At 40.4% G+C, this 26,602-nt stretch overlaps 1 protein-coding gene across 2 annotated transcripts; it reads left to right on the top strand.

Annotated features, from left to right (window-relative positions):
* The first annotated feature begins 1,765 nt into the window (after positions 1-1,765).
* On the top strand, positions 1,766-26,252 carry dgke.S (diacylglycerol kinase epsilon S homeolog). Of its 2 annotated transcripts, none has more exons than XM_041577810.1 (11): positions 1,766-1,899; positions 5,373-5,532; positions 15,384-15,503; positions 17,952-18,095; positions 19,973-20,130; positions 20,227-20,275; positions 20,414-20,527; positions 20,790-20,861; positions 21,178-21,305; positions 23,580-23,691; positions 24,733-26,252. In XM_041577810.1, exons 1-11 carry the CDS (start codon positions 1,781-1,783, stop codon positions 24,928-24,930), a joined length of 1,374 nt encoding a protein of 457 aa, XP_041433744.1. In that variant the 5' UTR covers positions 1,766-1,780; the 3' UTR covers positions 24,931-26,252.
* The last annotated feature ends 350 nt before the right edge of the window (positions 26,253-26,602 follow it).

Raw genomic sequence — 26,602 nt, forward strand, 5'->3', positions numbered from 1 at the left:
CGCAGAATCATTTCCATGGTGAAGAGAAACCCCTTCCACACATTTTATGCAATATTTTTGTTCGATCTACTGAATCAATTCTGAAGGTCTGCAGTTTAACTGCATCTGAGTTGTTTTAAAATTCATTGTGGTAATGTACAGAACCAAAATTAGAAAAATGTTGTCTCTGTCCAAAGATTTATGGGCCTAACTGTAGATCAGCATGTTATAACATTGTTTAAAAATAGTTATTGCCCTTCACATTCACTTGTTCTATTAATTTAGGGATCCAATTTTAAATCCATACTACCACTTAGCTTTCCAGAGGGCCTTTGGTGTTAGCAGTGTCAGACTGGGACACCAAGGCCCCACCAGAGAACCTGATATATAAGGCCCAAAAGCCAGAGCCCTAAAATATTTCATCTTATTGAGAAAAAACCTGGTATCCTCATGTTAAATTGTTCAAATGTAACTGATTAATATAGCCTAGCAGAAAGCACTGTTTCCGCCTACTAGATGCCAGTTCACTGAAACTTATGGAAACCATTTTATACATAAGAGATATTCCTCTTGCAAAATGCCCCTAGCCAGTTCTATAAAAATAAAGAGCCTGTCTGGATTCTCCCGCTTATCTGCAACAATAAATTTGGACATTGTCATTTCCCTGACCAGCAACAAATATAACAGTGGGAGCACTTACTGGACCACGACCAGGCTTCTGCGTGCTGTATGTCAAACCGCTTACCCATGTGGTCAATCCATATCAAAGCTTGTGTAGAAAAACGGAACACCGTAGAGCCAAGATATAAAGTTCAAAAGTTCAAAATGTATTATATATCCATTTTGAAATCACACCAGCATTTCTCCCATGAGTAGGGTTGCCACCTTTTTTGAAAAAAAATACCCGCCTTCCTATATATATTTATCTTTTTTCCCTATTAATAACATTGGGATCAATCATCATTTTTACCGGCCAGGCTGGTAAAATACCGGCCAGGTGGCAACCCTCCCGCAGCCCTCATGGGAGATATGCTGCTGTGATTTTTAAATTGATACATAATACATTTTGTACTTTTTAACTTTATATCTTGGCTCTACGGTGCTCCGTTTTTCTACACAAGCTTTGACATTTCCCTGACCCCATCACATACTCCCAAACTAAACCAAGGGCCACACTGGGGCCAAAATCAGATATCTGAAATACACTGAAGTCTGTTCATGAAGAGTCTATTCAATGTGGAATAGAGGAGGATACTGCCAACAGTAGAGCTGAAATTAGCCAGTGTATTTCAGATAGCTGATTTGGCCGCCCGTTTGGCCCTAGCCTTACTCTTTACTATATTTCTCACTGCTGACAATACATGAAACAAAAAGAAGCAGGAAATGGTAGAAAATAGTTAATGCTCTGTAATTGTAATCCAGAAAGGACAAAGGGCCTACTAAGGTAAAGGCTTACTAAGGTAAGGGCCCTGAGGGAAAAGTCCTGTACCTGCGTTGCACTAGCAAGAAGGTTGTTTGGGCCCCTATATTCTGTTGCATTTTCCTGCACAGTAAAACAGTAATAAAATGACTCTTGCAAATGTTATTAACTGGGAATTATAACAACAAATACTGCAAGACCAATATTTGTCCCAGAGCACGTCAATACTTGTATCAGGCTAATATTTTTTTAATGATAGTCCTATCTGCTTTACTAGCAAACTTTGCAGTGGAGAGGGAGGAAGTAAGGGAATTGAGAAAGCAGGGCGGAAGGATTCTGCAGCCCTTAGAAACAATGGAGGAAAGCTGTGGCATGACGTAAATGGGGGCGGGCCGTCTGATGATAACGGAGGGGAGGGTGAATTGCATACTGCGACCTGTCAGGAAAAGGAAGAGAAGATCGTATACAGAAGGGAAGAGAGAAGAGGATGAATGGGGCAGGTGGGAGCTGGCAGTACAAAGCAAGAGATAACTGTTAATAGTAGTGGGGGATGACATAACAATTTCTTAGCAATACGGAGGTTTTAGAGAGTCAGCACTTAATAGAATTTAGTGCATCGATGTCCTAAAAGACACACCGTAGCAATGGAGGGTGCGGAGGAGAAGGGATGGAGCCTGGCTGCATGGACAGTGTGCGCGGTGCTGCTGCCGGTCCTACTCACTTTTTGGTGCAGTGTTCGCAAGTCTCGGAGGAGGAACATCCCCCGGACAGGGAAGCACGGCTGGCAGGACACCGGCCTCTTCGGGAAACCCACGTATTGTTCGGTGTGCGGGCAGCATATACTGCGTGGGGTATACTGTCGCTCATGTGGCCTGTGCGCGGATGGAGCCTGTGTCCGAAGAGCTAATAGGCGCTTTCCCTGCAAGGAAATAGTTCTGCGGGCTGAGGGCAGGGGCCACCACTGGGTGCGGGGAAATGTTCCGCTGTGCAGCCTGTGCTCAGTGTGTGGCCAGCAGTGTGGATGTCAGCCCAAGCTCTGTGACTACAGGTAATACACATGATATACACCATTAATACTCTATAAATACATGCCAGTCCAAGCTCTGGTACTACAGGTAATACACATGATATACACCAGTAATACTCTATAAATACATGTCAGTCCAAGCTTCTTTGACTACAGGTAATACACATGATATACACCATTAATACTCTATAACTACATGTCAGTCCAAGCTCTGTGACTACAGGTAATAAACATATACACCATTAATACTCTATAAATACATACCTCTACACAGCCTGAAATTGGGTAATACAAGTGAGTGAACATTAATTACAAGTGAACTATATTTTTGTTTGTGATCAAACTTTATAAATGCATGTCAGCCCAAATTCTGTGACTACAGGTAATAAACATAATATACACCATAGATACTCTATAAATGCATGTCAGTCCAAGCTCTGTAACTACAGGTAATAAACATTATGTACACTGTAAATACTATACAGTTGTGTTCAGAATAATAGCAGCCCGACATCACTACCCTGATCAATCATTGTTTTTGGTAGAAATTATTTTTATACATCGCAAATAATTTACTAGTAGAGTAATAGAAAAGCAACAGTCACCACATGCTTCTGCTGATGCTGTGTCATTGAATCATTAGTTGAGGCTTGTTACAAATAATAGCAGTGTTCAAAATAATATTAGTTTGCTCCAAATAACAATGTGAAGAAGGCAGCAAATTTAGGAAGATGGGTTATTCCAGACATTGATCAGCAGAAAAACGTACTTTGATTAAATAGTTAATTGGAGAGGGGAAAACATATAAAGAAGTGCAGAAAATGATAGGCTGCTCAGCTAAAATTATCTCAAATGCTATAAAATGGCAACCAAAAGAATAGATGGACAAATAGCCAAAAAGGCAAAGACTCAGCCAATGATCAGCTTCAGGAGGTTTAAAGCAGGTCTAAAGTTATCTCTGAGCACTGTTACAATTAAAAGACGCCTATGTGAAGCCAAGTTATTGGCAAGAAGCCCCCGCAAAGTCCCATTGTTGAAAAAAAGTGCTGAAGAGGGTACAATTTGCACATTGACTGGCCTAAAGAGAAATTGCACAAAATTTTGTGGACTGATGAAAGCAAGATTGTTCTTTTGGGGTATAGGAGCCACAGACAGTTTGTCAGATGACCCCAAACACTGAATTCAAGTCACAGTATACTGTGAAGTTAGTGAAGCATGGTGGTGCAAGCATTATGATATGGAGATGTTTCTCATACTATGGTACTGGGGCTATTTTTCACATACCAGGAATCATGGATCCGTTTCAATACATCAAATACATGGAAAGGTCATGTTGCCTTATGCAGGCCCGGATTTGCGGCAAGGCCGCATAGGCCCGGGCCTAGGGCGGCAAAAAATAGGGGCGGCATGCCGCCCAGCCGCATTATGGGGACGTTCACGTCCCCATTCAACTACACCAGCTGCGCCGGCGTTTCTTCGCCGGCGCGCTGGGAAGGCGGGCGCTGGTTGGACCACGCGGCCTAGGGGCGGCCGGGGAAGTAATCCGGCCCTGGCCTTATGCCAAAGAGGAAATGTCCTTGAAATGGTTTTAATTAAGACAACATCCCAAACACACAAGTGAACGAGCAAAATCTTGGTTCCAGACCAACAAGATTGACATTATGGAGAGGCCAGTCCAATCCCCAACCTTAATCCAATAGAAAACTTGTGGGGTGACATCAAAAATGCTGTTTTTGAGTGAAAACCAAGAAATGCAGAATTGTGGAATGTAACAGGTGCCAGAAGTTGGTCGACTCCATGCAACACAGATGTCCAGCAGTTCTCAGAAACCGTGCTTATACAACTAAGTATTAGTTCATGAAACATTTTTCAGTTTATACAGCATATGTCTGAGTTTGTAAAGAAGAATGCAGACTGTTATTCCCTTTTCTTCGCTTTCTGTAAAGGAATAACATACATTTTATCTTTTTTTTTTTTCATGTTTTGATTTGGAATAGAATGTGCAGTGCACCTGTGTGTATGGAAATAAAAGCTGTTAGGATTTTGACGTTCATTCACTTTTAAAAAAAAAAAAAAACACTGCTATTATTGTGAACACAACTGTGTAACTGCATGTCAGCCCAAGCTCTGTGACTTCAGGTAGTATACAACATTATATACACCATTAATACTAAATAACAGTATGTGTCAACCAAAGCTCTGTGACTGCAGGCAATAAAGTCTATGTATCTACTAAAGAAAAGTGCTAAAAAAATAAGTAATGTTGATTAAAAAAGTGACTGACATTTGTAGGTGGTGCTTTAAAAAACAAAAAAGAAAGACACATAAAAATATTGATGGTGGGCCTCCTGTCCAAATGAGCCTAAATAGAAAAAAGGTAATGAAAAGTAAAAAATAAATAAAAGTAAGTGCAATCTTTACTTATAGTTTTATAAAAGTATAGTTTTAATTAGTTTTATATAAGTCATATAGCTTTATAGCACTGTATAGTTGCAGAACTGTAAATAGAATGCAACATAATGCAAGCCTGGTAAAATGTGAGCATATGGTAGCAACATTGTAAAAGCAAGCAAAGTGGCCAGCAGCTTAAAATGGCAAGAATCATTTTTACTGTAATTAGAGCAATCATCTGAACAGAAATTAAGCAGGCTTACTACTTCTGGAAATCTGCAGCATAGCTGAAAAGCTTTTAGTAATCGGCAATCTACTTAACTACTGTAATGCTAGGAAAAGAACACCACAAGATGTAAACCTATTCTAAAACTGCCCAGTAGATGTCTGTTCATCCATTTCTACAGCGGTTTACGCAGCCCTAGTTCTGGTAAATGTTTTAAAACACTAAAATTGCATTTTAGTTATGACTTCTTGTATATCAGTAATGTGCAGTAAACGTAGTTGTGACTATTATCTTTGCTAAATATATTCTGTTTTGCTGCTTTTGTCAAGGTGTATTTGGTGTCAACGGACTGTGCACGATGACTGCATGCAGAACAACTTAAAAACCGAAGACTGTGATTTTGGTGAATTTAAAAATCTTATCATTCCTCCAAGTTACCTTTCGGCTGTCACTCAGTTGAAGAAAGGCAAAACTACTGATTATGAAAAGGTAACAAGTTCCTCATTGCCATGTATTGGCTAGATTCCCCAAATGCCTTACCTTTGAGCATTACCCATAATATCTGAACTATAGTTTGTCAGTTACTGTGCTGAATGTTTTCTCTTTGAATTGAATTCATAATCATTTTTGAGATGAATAAAGTAAGTCTGATTCTTTAATTTAGTAGATAGAAATTGCAGGCAGTACAAGAAAATTGCTATTCAGGCCCAGTTCATTTTCCTAGAAAATGGTATTAGGCTTTTTATTAGTACTGCAAAATGCACTCACTATAGAATACAATGGCACATTGTACAATTGGTAAATGCTAGACAGAGTGGAATGACATTGTTATTCAGGTTAAATGTAGGTTAAGGCCCCAAAACATTGGTAAGTTGATCTATTCAGCAATTGAAAATGCCCATTAATTATCATCATGTATGTATTTTGCTCATCATCATTTACTTGTATAGCCCTCAGGTTACACAGTGCTTTTTATTAGATAACAAGCAGGAAACAAACGGTAAATAACAAACCAGAGTTTACAGAGTACAATAGGATCAGAGGCCCCTACTTGCAAGAGTTTATATACTAAAGGGTTAGGATACCACTAAGACAAGGATTTAAACAAATTTGTGATTTATAATACCTTTATGACTGATTAAGTTAGGTACAGTGAATACGCTTCTCTAAACAGGTGGGTCTTTAGGGAGCGTTTGGAAGGACGGACAGAGTCTGACAGCTTGAGGCAGAGAATTCCATAGAAAAGCAGAAGCCTGATAGAAGTCTTGTGGAAGAAAATGGGTTGAAAGTGATTAGAGGGGACGAGAGGCGAAGGTTGCGTGAAGGAGTGTATTTTGAGACCATAGATGAGATATAGAGAGGGGCTTCATTGTTAAGGCCTTGAAAGTGAGCGCTAATAGTTTGGATTTGATTCTAGAGGAGACTGGGAACCAGTGAAGGGAAATGCATGGGGCAGCTGATCTTGAGCAGCATTAATTGGAGTTGTGAAAGCTGACTTGTTGGAATGCGTGCAAGGAGTAGGTTGTAGTAGTCAAGGCAGGAGATAATAAGAGACTGAATAAGTGTTTGGTTGTATCTGAACTTAGATACGGTTGTGTTCAGGCAATGTTGCCCAGCTGAATCCGACAAGATTTTGAGAATGTTTGGATGTGTGTTAAAAAGACAAATGAGAGTCTAAGTGCTCCTAGGCTGTGCCTGTGTGTTTGAATGATAGGGGATGTAATTAAATGTGAATTGGATCTGAGGGATGGGGTGGCTCTTGGAGGAAATATGAGTTCTGTTTTAAAGGAAAACTATACACCCAAAATGAACACTTAAGCAACAGTTTGCATCATATTAAGTGAAATATTAAAGAATCTTACCAAGGGGGGCGGAGCCGCATGCCGAGCGGGTAGGCAGCGTGTGAGGCGAGCTCCGCAAAAATAATCCTGTAAGCCCATAACTGACCCACAACAGGATACTTACCTGAAGCCAGGAAGGGTTGCGGACTTGGTGGCAGACACAGGCGCTACTATGAGGAGGAGCAGTCAACAGCAAAGTCAGCGGGTCCGTGCTGACACCGCTGCAAAACTAGAACAGTATGTGCGCAGCCCCAGGCAAGATGGCGCCCGTGCGGCTGCTACTTCCTCCCCTCCACAGGAATACCCGCCCGCACCGGAGCGCAGCAGTGTAAGCTGCACAAATAACCCTGCTACACAGAAAGGGGCAGGGGGGCGAAACGCCCCGAAAACAAGGCTGGGGACTATACTGGAGCCAGAGATGAGTACTGGGGGCCTGAATAAAGATGGCGCCTGCACCCCCCCCCACCCCTCCCGAACAGCTCCAACCGATCGGGGAAGAAACTCAGATCACAGCTGCCCCAACTATACAAGATGTCCTTGCAGCAATAACTACCTGCCAGGCTTCGCTGACAGCAACTTTTACCACCAAAATCGAGGAAGTGAAGGTGGAACTGTCGCTACTGAAGCAGGATGTGCAGGTTATTCGAGAACGAACAGGAGCTGTGGAAGAAAGGGTGAGTGCCCTGGAAGATCGTACTGCCCCGCTGCCTAGTGAAATGACCGAGCTGTGCAAACTCATGAAACAGGCGACTGACCGTATGGAAGACATGGAAAACCGACAAAGACGCTCCAATGTCAGAGTGGTGGGTCTACCTGAGAAATGTGAAGGTCAAAACCCAGAACTTTTCACGGAGCAGTGGATGAAAGAAATGCTTGGGAAAGAGATATTTTCACAGCAGTTTGTGGTTGAGAGGGCCCACAGGGTGCCTACACGCGCCCTTCCTCCTGGAGCCCCTCCAAGACCTTTCCTCATAAAGCTGTTAAACTACCGGGACAGAGACACAGCGCTCAAAGCTGCACGGGGCAAAGGTGACATCTACTACCAAGGGGCCCGTGTATCATTTTATCCGGACTACTCAGCAGCCCTGCAACGCCAGCGTAGTACATTCATCGGTGTCAAGAAGCGCCTACGTGAGATGGGGATTGCATACAGTATGATCTACCCTGCCAAGCTGCGGATCATGGAAGGTGGGAGAGTACAATTTTTTGACCAACCGGGGAACGTCCAACATTGGCTGGATACCCGTCCAAGTGCACAGATGCGTAGCCCTCCTCGGCAGCAAAGAAGCCCGCCCCGCCAGGTGTGAAGAAGCGAGGATTCAGCCTGATCTAGGGGTGCCGTAAGTACTACACCTTGAAAACCCCCATTTAATAGGAAGTTTTGGAGTCCTGCGGACTTACACCGGGCTGGGTTGGCCCTTTATTTGTATTTTGACCTCCCGGGGTACTGCAACCGGTTTTGTGTTTCAGCTGGGCAAACTAGGTCCTAATGTTAATTGATATACACAGAGCTAATACACAATGGGACTGTTCAGCCTGATCAAGAGATACTGGAACTACCATACCTTGATGACCCCCACTTTATAGAAAGGGCTGGAGTCCGACGGGTACTGTGCAGGGACAGCCCATTGATTACATTCTGGCTACTAGGAGTGTTTGGAGCAATTTGGGTGCTTAAAATGGGCCGGACATGTCCTAATGACAAAGGCTGTACACAATCTATACCCCTACTCTACATACCCCCCACATACAGGGTCAGTTAACTTTACTTTTCTCTGCTTTGCGGAGCTGGCCCCGGGCTGCTACGTGATAGCATTGTGACATTTCATACTCTTCGTGAGATAAAGAGGAGGAATTGATACTCAATAGTTTTTTTGAACTCAGTGACTGCGGATGGACTAGTTTTTTTTTTTTTTGGTTCAAGTTGTGAGCTCTTGCTCTATAAAGGTGTTTCGGGAAAGATGTATCTCCTAAGTTACAGGGTGGGGATACCGGGAGGGGGGAATATGTTGGGAAATGTTATCTCTATTCTGTGTCTTTCTATTCTGACTTTTCTTTCCTTTCTTTCTGTGCTAAATGGGAGCCACATATGTGCTGGTTTTATGCGCTTTTTATATGTCTACTGTGTTGAGAAAATACTGGGCCTTACACCTTTTGGGAGGTGGCCAGTGGCCACCCCCCTCATACATATGTTAAACAAGGGTAATGGCAGTACAACAAAAATTTAACGTGATGTCATGGAATGTCAGGGGTTTAAATGATAAGATCAAAAGGTCGGTGGTGTTGGAACAAATAAAGAAAGCAAAGGCAGACCTTACTATGTTGCAGGAAACCCATCTGGTGGGTCAGAAGGTTAAGGCCCTAAAGAGGTTCTGGGTTGCAACTGTATACCATGCAGAGTTTTCCAATTACTCAAGGGGTGTGGCCATATTGATTAGAAAAACTCTTAACTTTACATTTGATAGGATCATAACGGATAGATTGGGGAGGTTTATAATATTGAAAGGCCTAGTAGACGGCACCACGTTTATATTCGTTAATGTCTACCTTCCGCCACCTGCAGATCTACAGATTCTTAACGCGATCCTACAAAAGGTAGCTGGCATGGGAAGCTTCCCTATGATATGGGCAGGGGACTTTAACATGGTTCCAGACCCAGGGATGGACAGATTGAGGCCTGTTGCGAGTGACAACCGAAACTTTGCAAACTGGATAGAAACAACTGGCCTCACTGATGCCTGGAGATGGAGAAATCCACATCTCCAACAATTTTCGTGTTACACTACTTCCTCTTCGGCGCTGTCCAGGATCGACATCATCCTGGTCAGTGCCGAAGTGTTACAGGCCCTGGAACATGTTTATTTTTCCACACGAGTGTGCTCTGACCACTCCCCAGTGATACTGACATTGGCAGGAAGGGATTCTGGGGCTACTAGAAACTGGAGACTCCCCCCTAAGTGGATCTCCAACGCTAAAGTGGGGGAGATGTACGTCCCAACGCTGGAGGCCTACTGGCAGAACAATCTAGGTAGTGCCTCTGCGAATATTGTCTGGGACGCACGTAAAGCCCACACAAGAGGTACCTATATTTCTCTTATATCATCTGTAAGGAGGGAGCAGGATGCCAGCCTTGACCTGGCCAGGGCGGAACTAGAAACCCTTGAGTCTGATCTAATAGCCCATCCCTCAGAAAGTACCAAACAGGAGCATGCAGCAGCCCAAAGACGTGTAAATCTACTGCTCATTGATAAAGCCTCCCAGAGAGAAACTTACAGGAAAGCAATGTGGTTTGATAAGGGGGATAAGAATGGGAAACTGCTTGCCCTGTTAGCAAAGGGAGATGTCCCACATACCGTTGTTCAGGGAATCAAAGGGGAAGATGATGTATTGATCACTGATAGACCCCAGGTGGTTAATAGGTTCCATCAATATTTTCAAAGTAGTTATGCTGCCCCTCCACCACCCTCATTCCAGAACCTTAATGAATACATAGACAGGATAATGCTTCCACGCCTTGACCAACCACAGGTAGGGGAGTTAGAACTGGACATGTCTGAGGAGGAAATAACTAAGGCTATTGCTGACATGCCCGCTGGCAGGTCACCTGGACCAGATGGTATTCCAGCAGAATGGTATAAACGTCATGTTGAGATTCTGGCCCCTAAACTTTGCACACTCTTTAATAGGACGTCGCTAGACACCCCGCTACCAGACTCTTGTTATTTGGCCCACATAACTCTGATCCCCAAAGCTGGCAAACCACTTGATAGGTGTGATTCTTACCGTCCCATCTCTTTGCTGAATTGCGACATTAAAATTTTTGCAAAGGTGTTGGCAAACAGGGTCAAAAATATAATTACTAAATTGGTGCACCCAGATCAAACGGGGTTCATGCCGAACAAGGCCACGGACATAAATATTCGGAGACTGCTTAATAATTTGGCTCTTGACCACACTAATAGCAAGACCAGAATAGTGGTGTCCTTGGACACGGCAAAGGCGTTTGATACGGTGTCCTGGGAGTACCTTTGGGAAGTCTTAAGCAGGTTCGGTTTTGGACAACGTTTTCTAGGGTGGATAAAGGCAATATATTATAAGCCGGGAGAGTGTTAGTGAACGGCCTACTCACGGATGTAATACGGCTGGAGCGGGGAACGAGACAGGGTTGCCCCCTCTCCCCACTGTTGTTCGCCCTAGCAATAGAGCCGCTGGCGGTGAAATTAAGGGAAGCCCAAGAGGTGGAAGGGCTGGCAGTAGGTAATATTATTGAAAAGTTGTCATTGTATGCTGATGACATGCTCCTATATCTGGCTAACCCTGACAAAGCCTTAGAGACAGCCCTGAACCTCATAGAGGAATTTGGGAAGTTCTCTGGTCTTTGTGTCAATAGAGCGAAATCAGTGATATTTCCAATAGATCCGTTGCCCACTGGCTCACCATTGCAAATTCACCACTTACAAGTAGTACAGTCTTTTACATACTTGGGAATAAAAATTCACATTAACTATAAGAAATTTGAAGAACATAACTTGACCCCTATTGTGGATGCCTTGAAGGCCAAGACCGAGGTCTGGCAGCAGTTGCCCCTTTCACCCCCGGGCAGGATCAACCTGTTCAAAATGGTGTTCCTGCCCAAATTCTTGTATGTATTCCACAACTCGCCTATTTTACCACGAAACCAATGGTTTAAATATATTGATGCAATATTGAGGAGGTTCATATGGGCGGGGGAGCACCCACGTTTGAATTTTAATACATTGCAGGCCCCAGTGACTGGTGGGGGGCTAGCACTCCCCAACCTCAAGTTATATTTTCTGGCCAGCCAATTAACGTATGCGCATTGGTGGTTTGTACCTCAAATTGATAATCTCTCCACTACACTGGAGGCCGCTGGCATGGGGTCTTGGGAAGCGCTGTCCAAGCTGCCATATAGGGGTCCCACGGAGTATTACAAACTAACAACACCGATGGCCACAGTGGCTGAGGCATTTAAGCGAGGTCTCAAACATGCTCGCAAGGGGAGGCCAGTGTGGTCCCCCTGGACCCCATTATGGGGTAATGGTACTCTCCCGCACCTAAGTTCTATACCTGATATTAACGCCTGGGCTATTAAGGGAGTAAAGACGCTAGGGGATATTGTAGAGAATGGTGACATAAAGGGGTTTCAGTGCCTAAAAGAGGAATTCCAGTTACCCAACTCCATGCTCTTTAGATATTTGCAGCTAAGACATGCATTCAGAATGCAATTTCCCATACAACCCATTGAAATGGTGGTCACTACACTGGAGAAATACCTACGAAAGGTGGATCTCAAAAAACCGACATCATGGTTCTATACAATATTGTGCCAAGCCTCCCCAGACCCCCTAGCTAAGGCAAAAGAGAAATGGGTTGGGGATATTCCGGAACTGGAGGACGAAATGTGGGAGGATGCACTGAAGCAGATTCCGGACATTACAATGTCAATTAGAGACAGATATATCCAGGCCAAATTCCTTAACAGAGTTTATCTTACCCCCCACAGACTTGCTAGGATATATCCTTCGACCCCAGACCACTGTGTTAAATGTACACAAGAGGTTGGCACATTTTTGCATGTATTCTGGACATGCCCGCATATCCAGAGGTATTGGGGGGAGGTTTTACAATACATATCTGATGCATTGGGTGTCCCATGTATTAAAAACCCACTGATATGCCTCTTGGGGGTGGTGGACGATCTAGGGCTGCAAGTGGGAATCAAACTATGCTATCTACAATTGCTATACTATGCAAAGAAAGCCATTTTGCTTCAATGGAAGTCCACGGCTCCCCCAACACTAGCCTTTTGGCGTAGACTGGTTAATGACACCCTCCCAAAGCAAAAACTGACGTACATTGCCCGGGGATGCCCCCAAAAATTTGAGAAGGTTTGGGCTCAGTGGCTGACCTTGGAGGACTCTAGAAAGGATCCTACAGTGTAATGTGATCACCCTTGGCACAAGAGCGCGGAAGTAAAACGCAGGTAGACTAAGGTGATAACAAGATAAATTTATTGATACAGCATTTGTATTTTATTGGCTTGCAATGTCGGCTTCTCTGTCTTCTTTCTTTCCTCCTTTTTCTCTCTTCTCTTTCTCAAATGTGTGTTCTTGAAAAATGAAAAATAAAAACTTTTAAAAAAAAAAAAAAAAAGAATCTTACCAAACAGGTATATATATTTAAGTAAATATTGCCCTTTTACATCTCTTGCCGTGAGCCACCATTTCGTGGTGGTCTGTGTGCTGCCTCAGAGCCTGTTGCACAAGGGTAGAGGCTCGGCCACCTCACAGCAAGGTACAACGAGAAAAAATCCGATGGCACACAGGGCTGCAGGAAATCTTCCAATTTTTATTTCAAAGTGGAGTGCAAATGCAACGTTTCGGGGAATAAAACCCCTTTGCCTCAGAGATCACCTGACCAGAAATACTACAACTCTAGCTGGAAGAAGTGTTGAAGCAAAAGACAGAAAGCTCTCTGTTAATTGACCTAACAAGTATGTTTGTTGGTATGTTTGTGTGCACAGTGAATCGTACGATCCCAGGGGCATACCTTATTTTTTGGCACATACTACTAGAAAAGTATATTATTATGAGGATGGTTTGTTTGCATGAAGCAGGGTTTTACATATGAGCTGTTTTATGCAATATCTTTTTATAGAGACCTACATTGTTTGGGGGGTATAGTTTTCCTTTAAAAAGATTCAGTTGCAGGTGGCGCATAAAGGTGATTCTGAGTCTGTCCGTCGCTTCCCCCGCCTCTGCCCCGGGCAGATCTTGTTACATAATATCAATCAAAAAGAAGCTGGTGTTGAGGTGTTAACCTGATTTTGGTCTTTATTATGGTCGGGACTTGGGGTATCCCGGATAATAGATCTTTATGTAATTTGGATCTTCATGCCTTAAGTCTACTAGAGAATCGTGTAAGTATTAAATAAATTCAACAGGCTGGCTTTGCTATCAATAAGGATTAATTACATCTTCATTTGTATCAAGTACAAGGTACAAGTACAAGGTACTGTTTTATTATTACAGAGAAAAAGGAAATCATTTAAAAAAATTATTTTGATAAAACGGTGTCCGTAATTTGGAGCTTTCTGGATACCAGGTTTCTGGATAACTGTCCCATACCTGTAGTACCTGTCCACTTTGTGGTGTGATATGAATAATTTGGAGGAATGGGCAGAACATGTGTAGATGAGGATTAACACTGATAAATGCAAGGCTGAATGTTTGGATAATGACAGACTGAGCACCAGGACCACAAAATGAGAGGTTTCTTCTTTTGAACACCCATGCCACAAGTATAGTACCAAATAAGTCAAATAATACAAGAAAAAGACTGGAAACCAAGACTAGCTGTTTAGTAAGTATTCATTGCACACGAGTGGAGCTCTTTGTCAGATGGGACTAGACCCCAATCCAGGGTCAAAACATATGCAATTCACGAGCAACTAGTCCTGTGTTTCCTGTATTTGATTTTGGCTGTTAAAGGGGTAGTTCACCTTTACAACTTGAGACAACCTCTGAAGACCGCTTGCAATTCTTTTTTTTTATTTTTTTTTTATTTTTGCAATCTGTTTGGGAGTAATTTTTTTCTCTATCTTATTCAGATTAGTCAGGTGGCACTTGTATACGCAGCACTGAGACCAGGGCTTTGACTGGGCCATTGCACGGCATTCAGCTTTTAGTCTTAAAACTCTTGTGCTTGGGGTTATTGCTGTGCTGAAAGATGAACCTTCTCCCAATATTTTGTTTTGTAGAAGACGTAAACATGTTCTTTTTAAGCATTTCCCTATGTTTTGTATTAACCATTTGTTGTTGTATTTTACCAAGATGCCCAGACTCTATTGATGAAAACAGTCTAAAAGCTTTATTCTACAAGCATACTTAACTATTTTCACATTGTACTGATATCTAATGCAAACTGGTCAGCTGTTGTTAAAGTGGACCTGTCACCTACACATAAATAAAACTGTATAATAAAAGTAATTTGCAAATTAAACATGGAACCCAAATTCTTTTTTTCATTAAAGCATCCATACCTATCCATAGAGGTGGAGCAATCTATTACTTTATTTTCAGCACTTCCTAGATGTCACTGCCCTCCACACATTCCCCCTCCCTCCTAACACTCTATAAATTGGTAGGGTACTGTGCATAGGCATTAGGTCCCCCATTCTGCTGCATACATAAGATTTTGAGCTGATACTTAATAACAGTGTCCAGAAAATGGCTCCTGTCTGCTTGCTTTGATTGTGTAATTCCAAGACTGAAGGAAACAAAATGTAAATAAATGTAGTGTAAGTAAATTTTATTTTGCTCAATTAACATGATCGAAAATAATTTGGAATTATTTCTTAGAGCGACAGGTCCCCTTTAAAGTGTCTATGTAAAGGCAGCATTAGAGGTTTTCATTATCCCACATGTTCTTATTGGAATATAGAGAAAAGTGTGTCATTTTATTTTCTGCTTTTACCAGTTAGCATCTTCCATGGGAAAACAATGGACTCCCTTAATAGTCTTGGCTAACACTCGTAGTGGCAATAACATGGGGGAAGCCCTAGTCAGTGAATTTAAAGGTCTCCTGAATCCCATCCAGGTAAGTGTACCTTTTTTCTGTATAAAGTAATCCGTTCTGTAGTGTTGTTTGCATAAAGTATTTATGTTCTGTAGATTGTATTTATATACATTTATAGGCATTGCAAACCTCTTCTGAAAATGATTTTCTTGTCAAAACAAAAATGTCATTGACCTCAACTGTCTGCCATCCATAGGATATCTTTTGTTCAAATGTTGCTTCTGTAGAAAAATACATGTAAAGGGTTTATCAATGGTGGTTCCACTTCCCACCTGTTTTTTTTCTGGCAGGCTACTTTTCCATAGGTAGGAACATAACCGCACCACCAGGTTCAGTTTGCGTCACAGCGAAACTGTTCATGTTTAAAATTGGGTAGATTTTGAATAAAATATTTCCATGATTTGGTGAGTTCCTAATTTTAGTTAGACAAAAGAGCTCAGCAACATTATTGTCCTGGAAAAAAATTAATTCATTAATTAAAGTGATACAGGCACTATAACTACATCGAAATGGAAAACCGAACCTCGTTATGGTGAGAAGGGCTAAAAGGAGCCAAAAAGCCCTTCACAAGCATTTACATGCAAAGTGAAACCTTCTGAAAGATATTTACTTGTCTCATGCCATTCTCCCATAAGGCATCACTAATCCGCCTTATATTTTGACATTTATATTTTATCTGTAGTGTTTATTGTGAGTTTGTCCCTAAGCTCAGTAAGTGACAGCAGCACAGAGCATGTGCAGTGAAGCGGCAGAAAAGAAGATGGGGAGCTACTGGGGCATCTTTGGAGACACAGATTTTCCCTGTTAAAGGACTGTGGTTGCCTTGGGCTGTTACAGAAGCACAAAATATAATGTACAACATTTCTAGCCCACTTCTTTAGTTTAACTTTAGTTCTCCTTTAAAGTGATACAGGCACTCTAACTACTCCTCAAAATATTAATGGAAAAGTCATCTTTAGGTCATATTGATAATTTTTTTTTTCAGATAGGTCTGCTTTTTGTAAATTATTGTTCCTAAACCTGACTTTATTGCCAATTTCACTGTCCCTTCTCAACCTGTTAGTTAGAATGTTTAATGCTAACCGGCTACTGGTGAACAAATATCACAGCCCCCTCATAGAGGGCGGATCAGATTGGTAATGTAAAAACATCAGGCAAATATTTTTATAGCAAAATTATAAATAGTATGCAAACACAATGTTATGATAGATGTAAAAAAGGGTTTCTTTAAGATGTACAACGTTTATAATTATTACTATGAAGATTTTCATTCATCTTGGTCATGTTATATCTGATATAAGTAATTCTAAAACAACTGGACTTGCTGAGTAATCATTGAAGTCATCCGAGCAGCTTCTTCAGTTCAACTGACTGGTGTGGGAAATCCTCGGCATATAAACTCTTCCACTAATCCAATCACAATGGCATATTGTAACTCTTCAGAGAAGAGTTGCATGAATGGATGTGTGAAGTGTTCTGAAACTGCCTGGGGTACAGATGTGAGAACAGCATTGTATGTAGCAGACAGGTGGTGTCGAAGGCCCCTGCCTCTGTTCAGGGATGGTTTCTCCACCTTGACATGAATTCCCTCTTTCACACCTCTTTCAAACCAGTGGTCTTCTTTATCCAAGATTTGGACATTGCTATCTTCAAAGGAGTGTCCTTTGTCTTTTAGGTGTAGAAAGACAGCTGAGTTTTGCCCTGTAGAGTTGGTCCTCCTATGCTGAGACATTCGCTTGGTGAGCAGTTGTTTTGTCTCCCCAATATATAAATCATTGCACTCCTCACTACACCGGACTGCGTATACCACATTGCTTTGGTTTTTTTCTGTGTTGGATCCTTTGGGTGTACCAGTTTTTGTCTCAGTGTGTTTCTAGGTTTAAAAAACACAGGGACGTGGTGTTTGTTGAAAATCCTCCTGAGTTTCTCAGACACTCCAGCTACATATGGGATGTTTCGCCTACTATGTGTCTCCAGGTGGTTATTACTTTTGGTGTTCCTGTTGGGCTTGGTTGCTGCTGATTTGACAAAGGCCCAGTCTGGGTAGCCACACGCTTTCAAAGCTCCTCTGAGATGTTTATGCTACTTGTACTTGGACTCTGTATCAGTTGCCACACATTCCGCCCTGTGGTGCAGAGTTCTTATGACGCCCAGTTTGTGTTCCAGCAGATGGTGGGAATCAAGCAATAGATATTGATCCATATGAGTGGGTTTCCTGTATACTTCCATTTTCAAGTTACCCCCCTCTTGGATGCATATCAAACAGTCCAACAAGGCAAGTTTTTTCCCCTGGACATCTTCCCTTGTGAACTTGGTGTTATTGTCCACTGAGTTAATGTGTTCTGTAAAGGTCGTACACTGCTGATTGCTCAGCAAGTCCAGTTGTTGAATTACTTCTAGCAGAAGTTTATAATTATGTTTGTACCAGTCCGTTCATTTAGCAGACTATTCACATTTTTTGTTTTTCAGGTATTTGACCTGAGCAAAGTCTCCCCATTTCAAGCACTTCAGTTGTGTACATTATTGCCAGACAAATCAGTCAAGGTGCTAGTTTGTGGTGGGGATGGCACTGTTGGCTGGGTTCTAGATGCTGTGGATGAAATGAAGATTAAGGTGAGATCCTGACCTGGTGTTGAAAATACGTTTGGTTAATTTTTTATTACTTTGATGCAGTTGCTGTGTTTATTCATGAAAAGAAATATAAACTACTACAGTTCTACAACCTTTATATATCTTTGTTGTCTAAAATGCAAAAAATACACTTCTACAAAATAAAGTTTTTCGACAACTGCAGTTCGTATTAGCTTGGTTCCAATAGTCTGAACCAACAAATGCCATAACCTAAGCATTGTGTATGCATTATTGTATTTCATTTATATCTTTTTTAATTCTGTTATATGCCTTAGTCTTTTGATTCTGCCAGCACCTCTGAAGTCTTTACCAAACTACACTACACTAGAATATCTAGAGTTTCCCTATAAGATTTTATTTGCTCATATTGCAGACAAACAATAATAAAGGACAGTTGTGTTTTCCAGGAAGCAGAAGCAGCTGTATTTCTCTTAAATTAAAATAAAAAAAAATGTAAATGTTTAGTTTGTTCATAAATCTAATTCCAGACCAGCCTGCATTTAAAGGAGAAGGAAAGGCGCTCTTTACTTAGGGGTGCCAAAAGTTAGTCACCCCCAAGTGATTGTATAAACTTACCTGACACCCAGGGCCAGTGCTCCTATCAGCAGAAAACTTCACTGGCACAGGGTATTCCAGAAAGTACCATGAATCGATCGGTTTCTTTCTTCGCGCAGGTGTGCATGTGCAGTATCGCGAAAAGCCAAAATTTTACGAAGAAGTCGGCTATTTCGCTCTACTGTGCATGAGTCTGCCCTGGGAAATTTGAAGAAAGAATAAAAAGGATCGCTCCATGCTACTTGCTGGAAGAACTCCTGGACTGGTGCAGTTTTCTCCTGAAAGGAGCACTGGCCCAGGGTTTCAGGTAAGTATATACAATCACTTGGGGGTGCCTAACTTTTGGCACCCCCAAGTAAATATGCCTTTCCTTCTATAAGTGTAGGCCAAGAAACAGTCCCTCTGCTCACAACTGCTTTTCTTTGTGTCTGCACCTACTCTGTGGCTCTTGGTGCAGTCACAAAAGAAGGCTGATTGATGCCAGCTTAGGGACCGTTTCCTGGCCAGCATTTATTCACAGGCCAAGAATCAACCCCAATTGGCAGTAGCCTGATGCTACACTGGGTACAAAAGGCTAAGCCGCTTTTAATGTAATCCAATTGCACTAAAAAAAAAAAAAAAAGGCACACTTAACCGACACCCATGTTTTGGTCTCTTTGTTATGTAGTTTTTTTTTATAACATGGGAAATATTGCTGATTGCTCAGGGTTACCGGCTGAGAGCATTAAGCATTCTAACAGCCTGCAAACATCTTATTGGCTGCTACACTAGACCATGTCAAGCTCTGTCCATATTTCTACATTAGCATCTTACTTTTATAACTTATCATTGCTTTCATTATGCCAAATTAGACCTCTCTTATGCAATTCTTAATTTATTAATTCAGACAAGGTTAACTCTACCCACCATTATGGAAGCATAAAGAACACTCAACTTTTTATAGCTTCTGAACTCTGGGGCACAAATTAACATGTCCACAACAACTTCATGATACACATGAAAAAATTAATAGATCGAAAAAAAGGGGTAAAGACCGCTACTGCTCACCACTTGTACTCGTCCAGGTGCTCTATCAAGCAGTATCCACACGAAACGCGTTAGGATTTACAGCAGCCACCCCAATAAATCTCTTCCAGAAGTGCCGTCTGCCTACCTTGAGTCTTTTGAAAAAATTAATACCTGTTTTATTTTTGCTTTAAGTGTATTGTTCTTACTCGTATAACCAATTTTACAAAAAAGTTAATGTTTCTGAGCAAGTGTCAGGTTAGTTTAATGCAGTTTTTTTGTTTATTTTCTTTTTAAAGGGTCTTGAGGGTTGTGTTCCACAAGTAGCAGTTTTACCTCTCGGGACAGGCAATGACCTGGCTAACACGTTGGGTTGGGGAGCAGGCTATGCTGGTGATGTACCTGTTGAGCAAATACTTCGGAACATAATGGATGCTGATAGTATCAAACTTGACAGGTGAGTGTGTATATAAAAACTGCTACAGAAAGCAACACAAATGCTGTGCAGAATACTGAATAAAAGAACATTTTATTGCCAATGATGTTTTTGCAGGTGGAAAGTTCAAGTAACAAACAAGGGTTACAGTTTGAGGAAACCAAAGGTATTAGAAATTATGCTCTTTTACTGGTGTAAATACGTCATACAGGCAGTAGCCCCACCACCATTCAACTTTTCTGTAGTATTTCAGAAACCAGACACAAATAGTAGAGTAATTATCTTTATATGTTATCGTTTGCAGGTCTTATCGATGAATAACTACTTTTCAGTAGGGCCAGACGCATTAATGGCTTTAAATTTTCATACCCACCGTGAGAAGACTCCTTCCCTGTTCTCTAGTAGACTTGTTAATAAGGTAGGTTGCATCAGGGTTATTGATTCTAAGCTTGTTCCTCCCGATATACCTTAGATAAAAGTTTGACGGCTTTCCGACCACACCAACCACAAAGCAGCTGCTTGCAAAAATAAATGCATCATAGCTGTCATTCGTATATATATATATATATATATATATATATATATATATATATATATTCGTATATATATATATATATATATATATATATATATATATATATATATATATATATATTTCTAATCACATTTTTATTTTTTAGGCAGTTTACCTGTTTTATGGGACAAAGGATTGTTTGGTTCAGGAATGCAAAGATCTCAACAAGAAAGTAGAGGTAAAAGAAATTACAGTTAACTCTTACCAATATCTGATTGTATACTGTAGCTCAGGAGTGCCCGTACTTTACTAATGTGAGGTCTGCTTTTAGTGATGTTGTCCCATTATGATCTACATCCATAAAAGCAGGTAGTATTCTGTTCCATGGAAATGTTACTTAAATATTGATTAATAAGAAAATGTATATTGTTATATTTAAACATCTATTTCTCATGTAACCTTAACATAATAAATATCTGAATGAGTCTTGAGATCTACTGATCACTAGCCCCCCAAGAGTGATCATATTAATGTTTTATACTTCGTAATTGTAGCTGGAGTTAGATGGAGAGAGAATCGACTTACCAAATTTGGAAGGAATTGTAGTGCTGAACATTGGTTACTGGGGAGGAGGCTGTCGACTGTGGGAAGGAATGGGGGATGAACCATATCCCTTATCAAGGTTTGTGTGTTAATCTGTCTGTCTTGTTCTTGTAAAATGTTACCTTGGTCATTCATTTGAAACTAAGATTCAATAATTTTTTTGTAACTTTTTAAGTGCCACAGAATATTCCTCATTATTATTTGCAATAACAACACTTTTTGCTATGCCTTTTACATCCATGACAGAATGTCTTACAAGCTCATAAACCCTAAAATGTAATTTTATACAGTATTTGCTGGGTTATTAATACTTTTTTTTTAATTGAATTTTCTACAGAACATCTGGGGGGTGGGGAGTGGAGGAGTAGTTTTTAACCCACACGTCCATCAAGTTCAACCTTTTAACTTTTTTAACCTGCCTAACTGCCAGTTGATCCAGAGGAAGGCAAAAAAAAAACATCTGAAGCCTCTCCAATTTGCCTCAGAGGGGGAAAAACTCCTTCCTGATTCCAAAATGGCAATTGGATTAGTCCCTGGATCAACTTGTACTATGAGCTATCTCCCATAACCCTGCATTCCCTCACTTGCTAAAAAGCCATCCAACCCCTTCTTAAAGCTATCTAATGTATCAGCCTGTATGACTGATTCACGGAGAGAATTCCACATCTTCACAGCTCACTGTAAAAAATAACAACCCTTCCGAATATATAGGCAGAACCACTTTTCTTCTAAACTGAATGGGTGACCTTGTGTCAGCTGGAAAGACCTACTGGTAAATAAAGCATTAGAGAGATTATTATATGATCCCCTTATATATTTATGCATAGTTATCATATCACCCCTTAATCGCCTCTTCTCCAGCGTGAACATTCCCAATTTGGGCTTTTTTGCATACCTTTTACCAGCTTAGTTGCCCTTCTCTGTATCCTCTCTAATACAATAATGTCCTGTTTGAGTGATGGAGACCAAAACTGTACAGCATATTCTAGATGGGGCCTTACCAGTGCTCTATAAAGTGGAAGAACGACCGCTTCCTGACGTGAATTAATGCCCCTTTTAATACAGCTCAATACCTTATTTGCCCTTGATGCTGCTGACTGGCATTGCTAGCTACAGCCAAGTTTATCATCTACAAGGACTCTTTTCCTTTATGGATTTGCCTAGTGCAGTCCCATTAAGTGTACAAGTGGCTTGGATATATTTATATCCCACGTGCATGACTTTACATTTATCAACATTGAATCTCATTTGCCACTTAGCTGCCCAAATTGCCAGTTTGTCAAGATCCTGTTGCAAGGATGCCACATCCTGGATGGAATTAATTGGGCTGGATAGTTTTGTGTCATCTGAAAAAACTGATACATTACTTACAACACCCTCCCCTAAGTCATTAATAAACAAGTTAAATAAAAGTGGTCCCAATACCGAGCCCTGAGGGACCCCACTAAGAACCTTACTCCAAGTAGAGAATGTACCATTAACAACCACCCTTTGTTCCCGATCCTGTAGCCAGTTTCCTATCCATGTGCAAATGACTTCATTAACACGTGGGGTAAAAATTATTTTTTGGTGACCCCATATAAACTGCAGTAAATATGTTGAATGTGGGACTGTTTGCTGGACCCCTGGACTTTATATTTAGGATGTTTTAACTTTGTACCTATTGCTATGTGGGAGATATGCAAAGTGGAATTTTAAAAAGTGATTTTTCTTAATTTTCATACATTTTTATAGAAAAAAAAATTAAATGCTTTAAAGCTTGGTAATTAGGAGAAGAAAGACATATTTAAATAAGGCAAAGCACTCCGTAACATGTTGGCGCTATATAAATAAATTATGATAATCCATTTTGGATTCAGCACAATGTTTATGTTTGAAAAAGATATGGTTTCCTGGGTTAAAGCTACCTTTATGCATTTTTTTGGCTATGTATGGTGATCTATAGAAGCCAGAAAGCTCCTTAAAACAATACATATCTGGTATTGTCACATTTGAAAGACATGAGGTTTTCCAAATTAGTTGGCTTTTGGTTCATAAAATATATTTTTCTGATTTAAATCCCTTCATCATAATATATAGAAATGTTAAAAATTTTTTGAATTTAGCATATTAAATCCTTTTGCAGAAGTGGAAAATGTTAAAAAAAACAAAAAAAAAAAACATCTGTCACTGGGTGTAAATGAAATACTTCTGCTGTCAGTTAAAGGGTTAAATTAACGAGAAAAAAAGTGCATTGCCTAAAACATGCTATTGTTTTGCATAATGGCATGATTTCATATCTTGCTGTGCTATGTAAGTATCTTCTATTATGACATGTGCTCTTTATCATTTTTAATCCCTTTTTGTTTTGCAGACATGATGATGGGCTGCTGGAGGTTGTTGGAGTTTATGGATCCTTTCACTGTGCACAGATGCAAGTAAAGTTGGCGAATCCTGTACGACTTGGACAGGCGCACACTGTACGAGTATGTATCTTTTGTTTGCATAGCCTTTAATTCTGGGAGAATGCCAAATGTCATGGTGTAGTCCTGGACTGTCCGGATGAAGGCTTGTGCTGAGTGAGAGCTGTGTTGACCAAAAAAAACAAAACTTTTTCATCATTTAACTGAAATCACCCCTACAAAGATCTTTTATATTTGGCTAAATAAGAATTAGGAGACAGTAATGGACGAGCACTCCAAACACTCGTGGAATTAAAAGAAGTGAACTTTTATTTTCAACATGTTTAATACATCAATTCCCTGACGCATTTTGTATCAATGACCTATTACTACGAATCGGTTGATATGAAACGCGTCAGGGAATTGATGTTTTAAACATGTTGAAAATAAAAGTTCACTTCTTTTAATTCCACGGGTGTTTGGAGTGCTTGTCCATTACTTTCTTCTGATCGTGACTCACCTACAGCTACAGGCTTGGGGCGATGCACCCAGACCACTCGTTTGATCTGGTGAGTTCCTTCTGGTATATTACCCTTGATATTGTCTTGGGTATTTGTGAACCCAGGAGCGGGACCTGGGGTTTTTACAAGCCGGTCACCACCTTTTTTGGGTGAGCTGTTCTTATGCAACTTTTGTAATTGGCCGCTAGAGTAGTAAAAGGGCACTTTAATGGCAGGCTTATTGTATATGGACTTTTGGTGCCTTAATTAGCGGCGTTCACTTTTCGTAAATATATAGTGAACTGAACCAAATTTAGCATAAACCTCTTTTATAATCTGAACATAGATAAGAATTACTTAATATTCACCACCGAATGGATAATAACATCTCTCCTAGTGACCACAAATATCAATGTCTGTATTCCTTTCTTCTTTCTCCTTCTGCTATAAAGGAATGATGTGATGAAAGTGGGAGTAAATGAACTAGACCTTTACATTTTTGTTGAAAAAAGCATTTGACCTACAGTATAATAAATCTGACCAACTGTACCTCTCCACTATATCAAACAATGACCTTTCCTAGCTATGAGTTGCTGCTCACATCCACTGTGTTTGTTTTTAACAGCTTACCTTGAAAAGTTCAAAAATGCCAATGCAGGTGGATGGAGAGCCCTGGGCCCAAGGTCCGTGCACAGTCACCATTACTCACAAGACACATGCACTGATGTTGTATCACTCAGGAGAACAGACTGATGATGATGATGATGATGCTTCCAGTGAATCGGACCATGAGAAGCATGAACAGAGCGATGAGGATATGTAGTCTTCTAACCACAATCTCCATATCTATTTCACTGCTGTATCAGGATGATTTCAATTGTCTGTGAATTTTAAACCTGTCAATTTTAAACCTTTCAAGTATTTGTGTAAGGTTGAAGCACTAGTTTCACAGCAGTGCCAGACTGTAAGTGTCCTTTTCCAATAACAAGCCATTTAACTAGATTGTTTCAATAGATGTCTACTTATGTTTATGAATGCATATCATTCAGCCTCCAATAGCACTTTACTGGTCCCAAAATATATATATAAAGTTCTATTAGAATTCAAAGTTCAAAATTGCCTGCATTACATCAAAAAGGGCATTCAAGTGAGTGCAGTGGAGCAGCACTTATTAGTGTTTTGCACTGGATTCTACCCACCTGTTTTAAGGGCCTTGGCTTTTTATTATTGTATCACAATGCGCTGGAGTTCATCTGTGATTCTCACAGTAGTGAGCTAATAGTAGTCTCTTTAAGAAGAAGAAATGATCATTTTATCTGTTTTAAGTTAGGTTGAAAAAAGACACAAGTGTAAGTAAATAATGATAAACAGACAAGGCAAGTAACCCACCTTTGATTGGATCCCATTTGTGCCAAAACTACTTGCAGGCAACAAAAGCACAAGCTCATTACTGCTATCTTTTTAGTCATTTCCATGAATTCACAGTGTAAATTTCAACGTCCCTGTAACATTTTGCATGTTCCTTAGTCTGGGGGAACATATTTTGGACATGAGGGGGAGATACCGTATTACCAAGTGAATTATTCTCCATAGACTTCAGCTTAACAGAACCATTTACAATTCAGCACTGTATTGTGCAATTCCTCTGACATTAAATGCTCTGGCCAAAGCAATTAATATAGGCAGTGTGCTCATGTAATCAAGCAGAGAAGCTGTGTTCTGTGCACTCCATAAGTTATGCTATGGCTTCTGTTTATGGAAGATTAAAACAAAACAATAATGGGACAACATTTCCCTATTAAGTTGCCCGATGTACATTTTGTTTTACATTTGAGTATTGTTTACCAGAAAAAAATATACTATTCCGAGTAATGTGTATATGATAAAATTGCTTCAGATGACTAGTTATTTTTGTATGTGATGTATATACTAAGCTATGTTACTTAGTAGAGTAATGCTTTGTTACAGAATAAGCTAAGTGTTGTCTCCTTAGGAGCAGTGCTAATTGGTTTTGACTCGGCTGAGCATACAGCCAAGCATTCCTAACCGTTGATACTATTGTGGAGAGATGCTTTTGGAGTGTTTGTATGTGTGAACCTGTACCATTAGTTTATTACCTGATTATGAAACCCCTGCAAAGTTTAAGCAGGTAATTTTACATATCTATTGTTTTATTTGCATTAAGATTAGCACTGGAACTTAAACCAATGGATTTTTTTGACCATTAAGTTATGCAGTTATATGGAAATAGAAAAATTTGCATATCTTATGTATATTAGCCTTTTAATATGGATAACATATGCATGAAGGGTCTTCTGATGCTTCTTTGCTCAGTTCAGTGGGTGCGCATGTAACAAATTTGTGATATTAGAAGTGTAAACCTGCTAATACAATGAAAACTCAAGAAAACAAAAATAACTGTAAATTGTTAAAGTAGCAAGTTTAGCAGTTGTTATGGCTTTAAATAATTATTTTGAAAACAGGCTTATACTAAG

The sequence above is a fragment of the Xenopus laevis genome, chromosome 9_10S, assembly GCF_017654675.1.
Source record: "Xenopus laevis strain J_2021 chromosome 9_10S, Xenopus_laevis_v10.1, whole genome shotgun sequence".
NCBI classification, from domain to species: Eukaryota; Metazoa; Chordata; class Amphibia; order Anura; family Pipidae; genus Xenopus; species Xenopus laevis.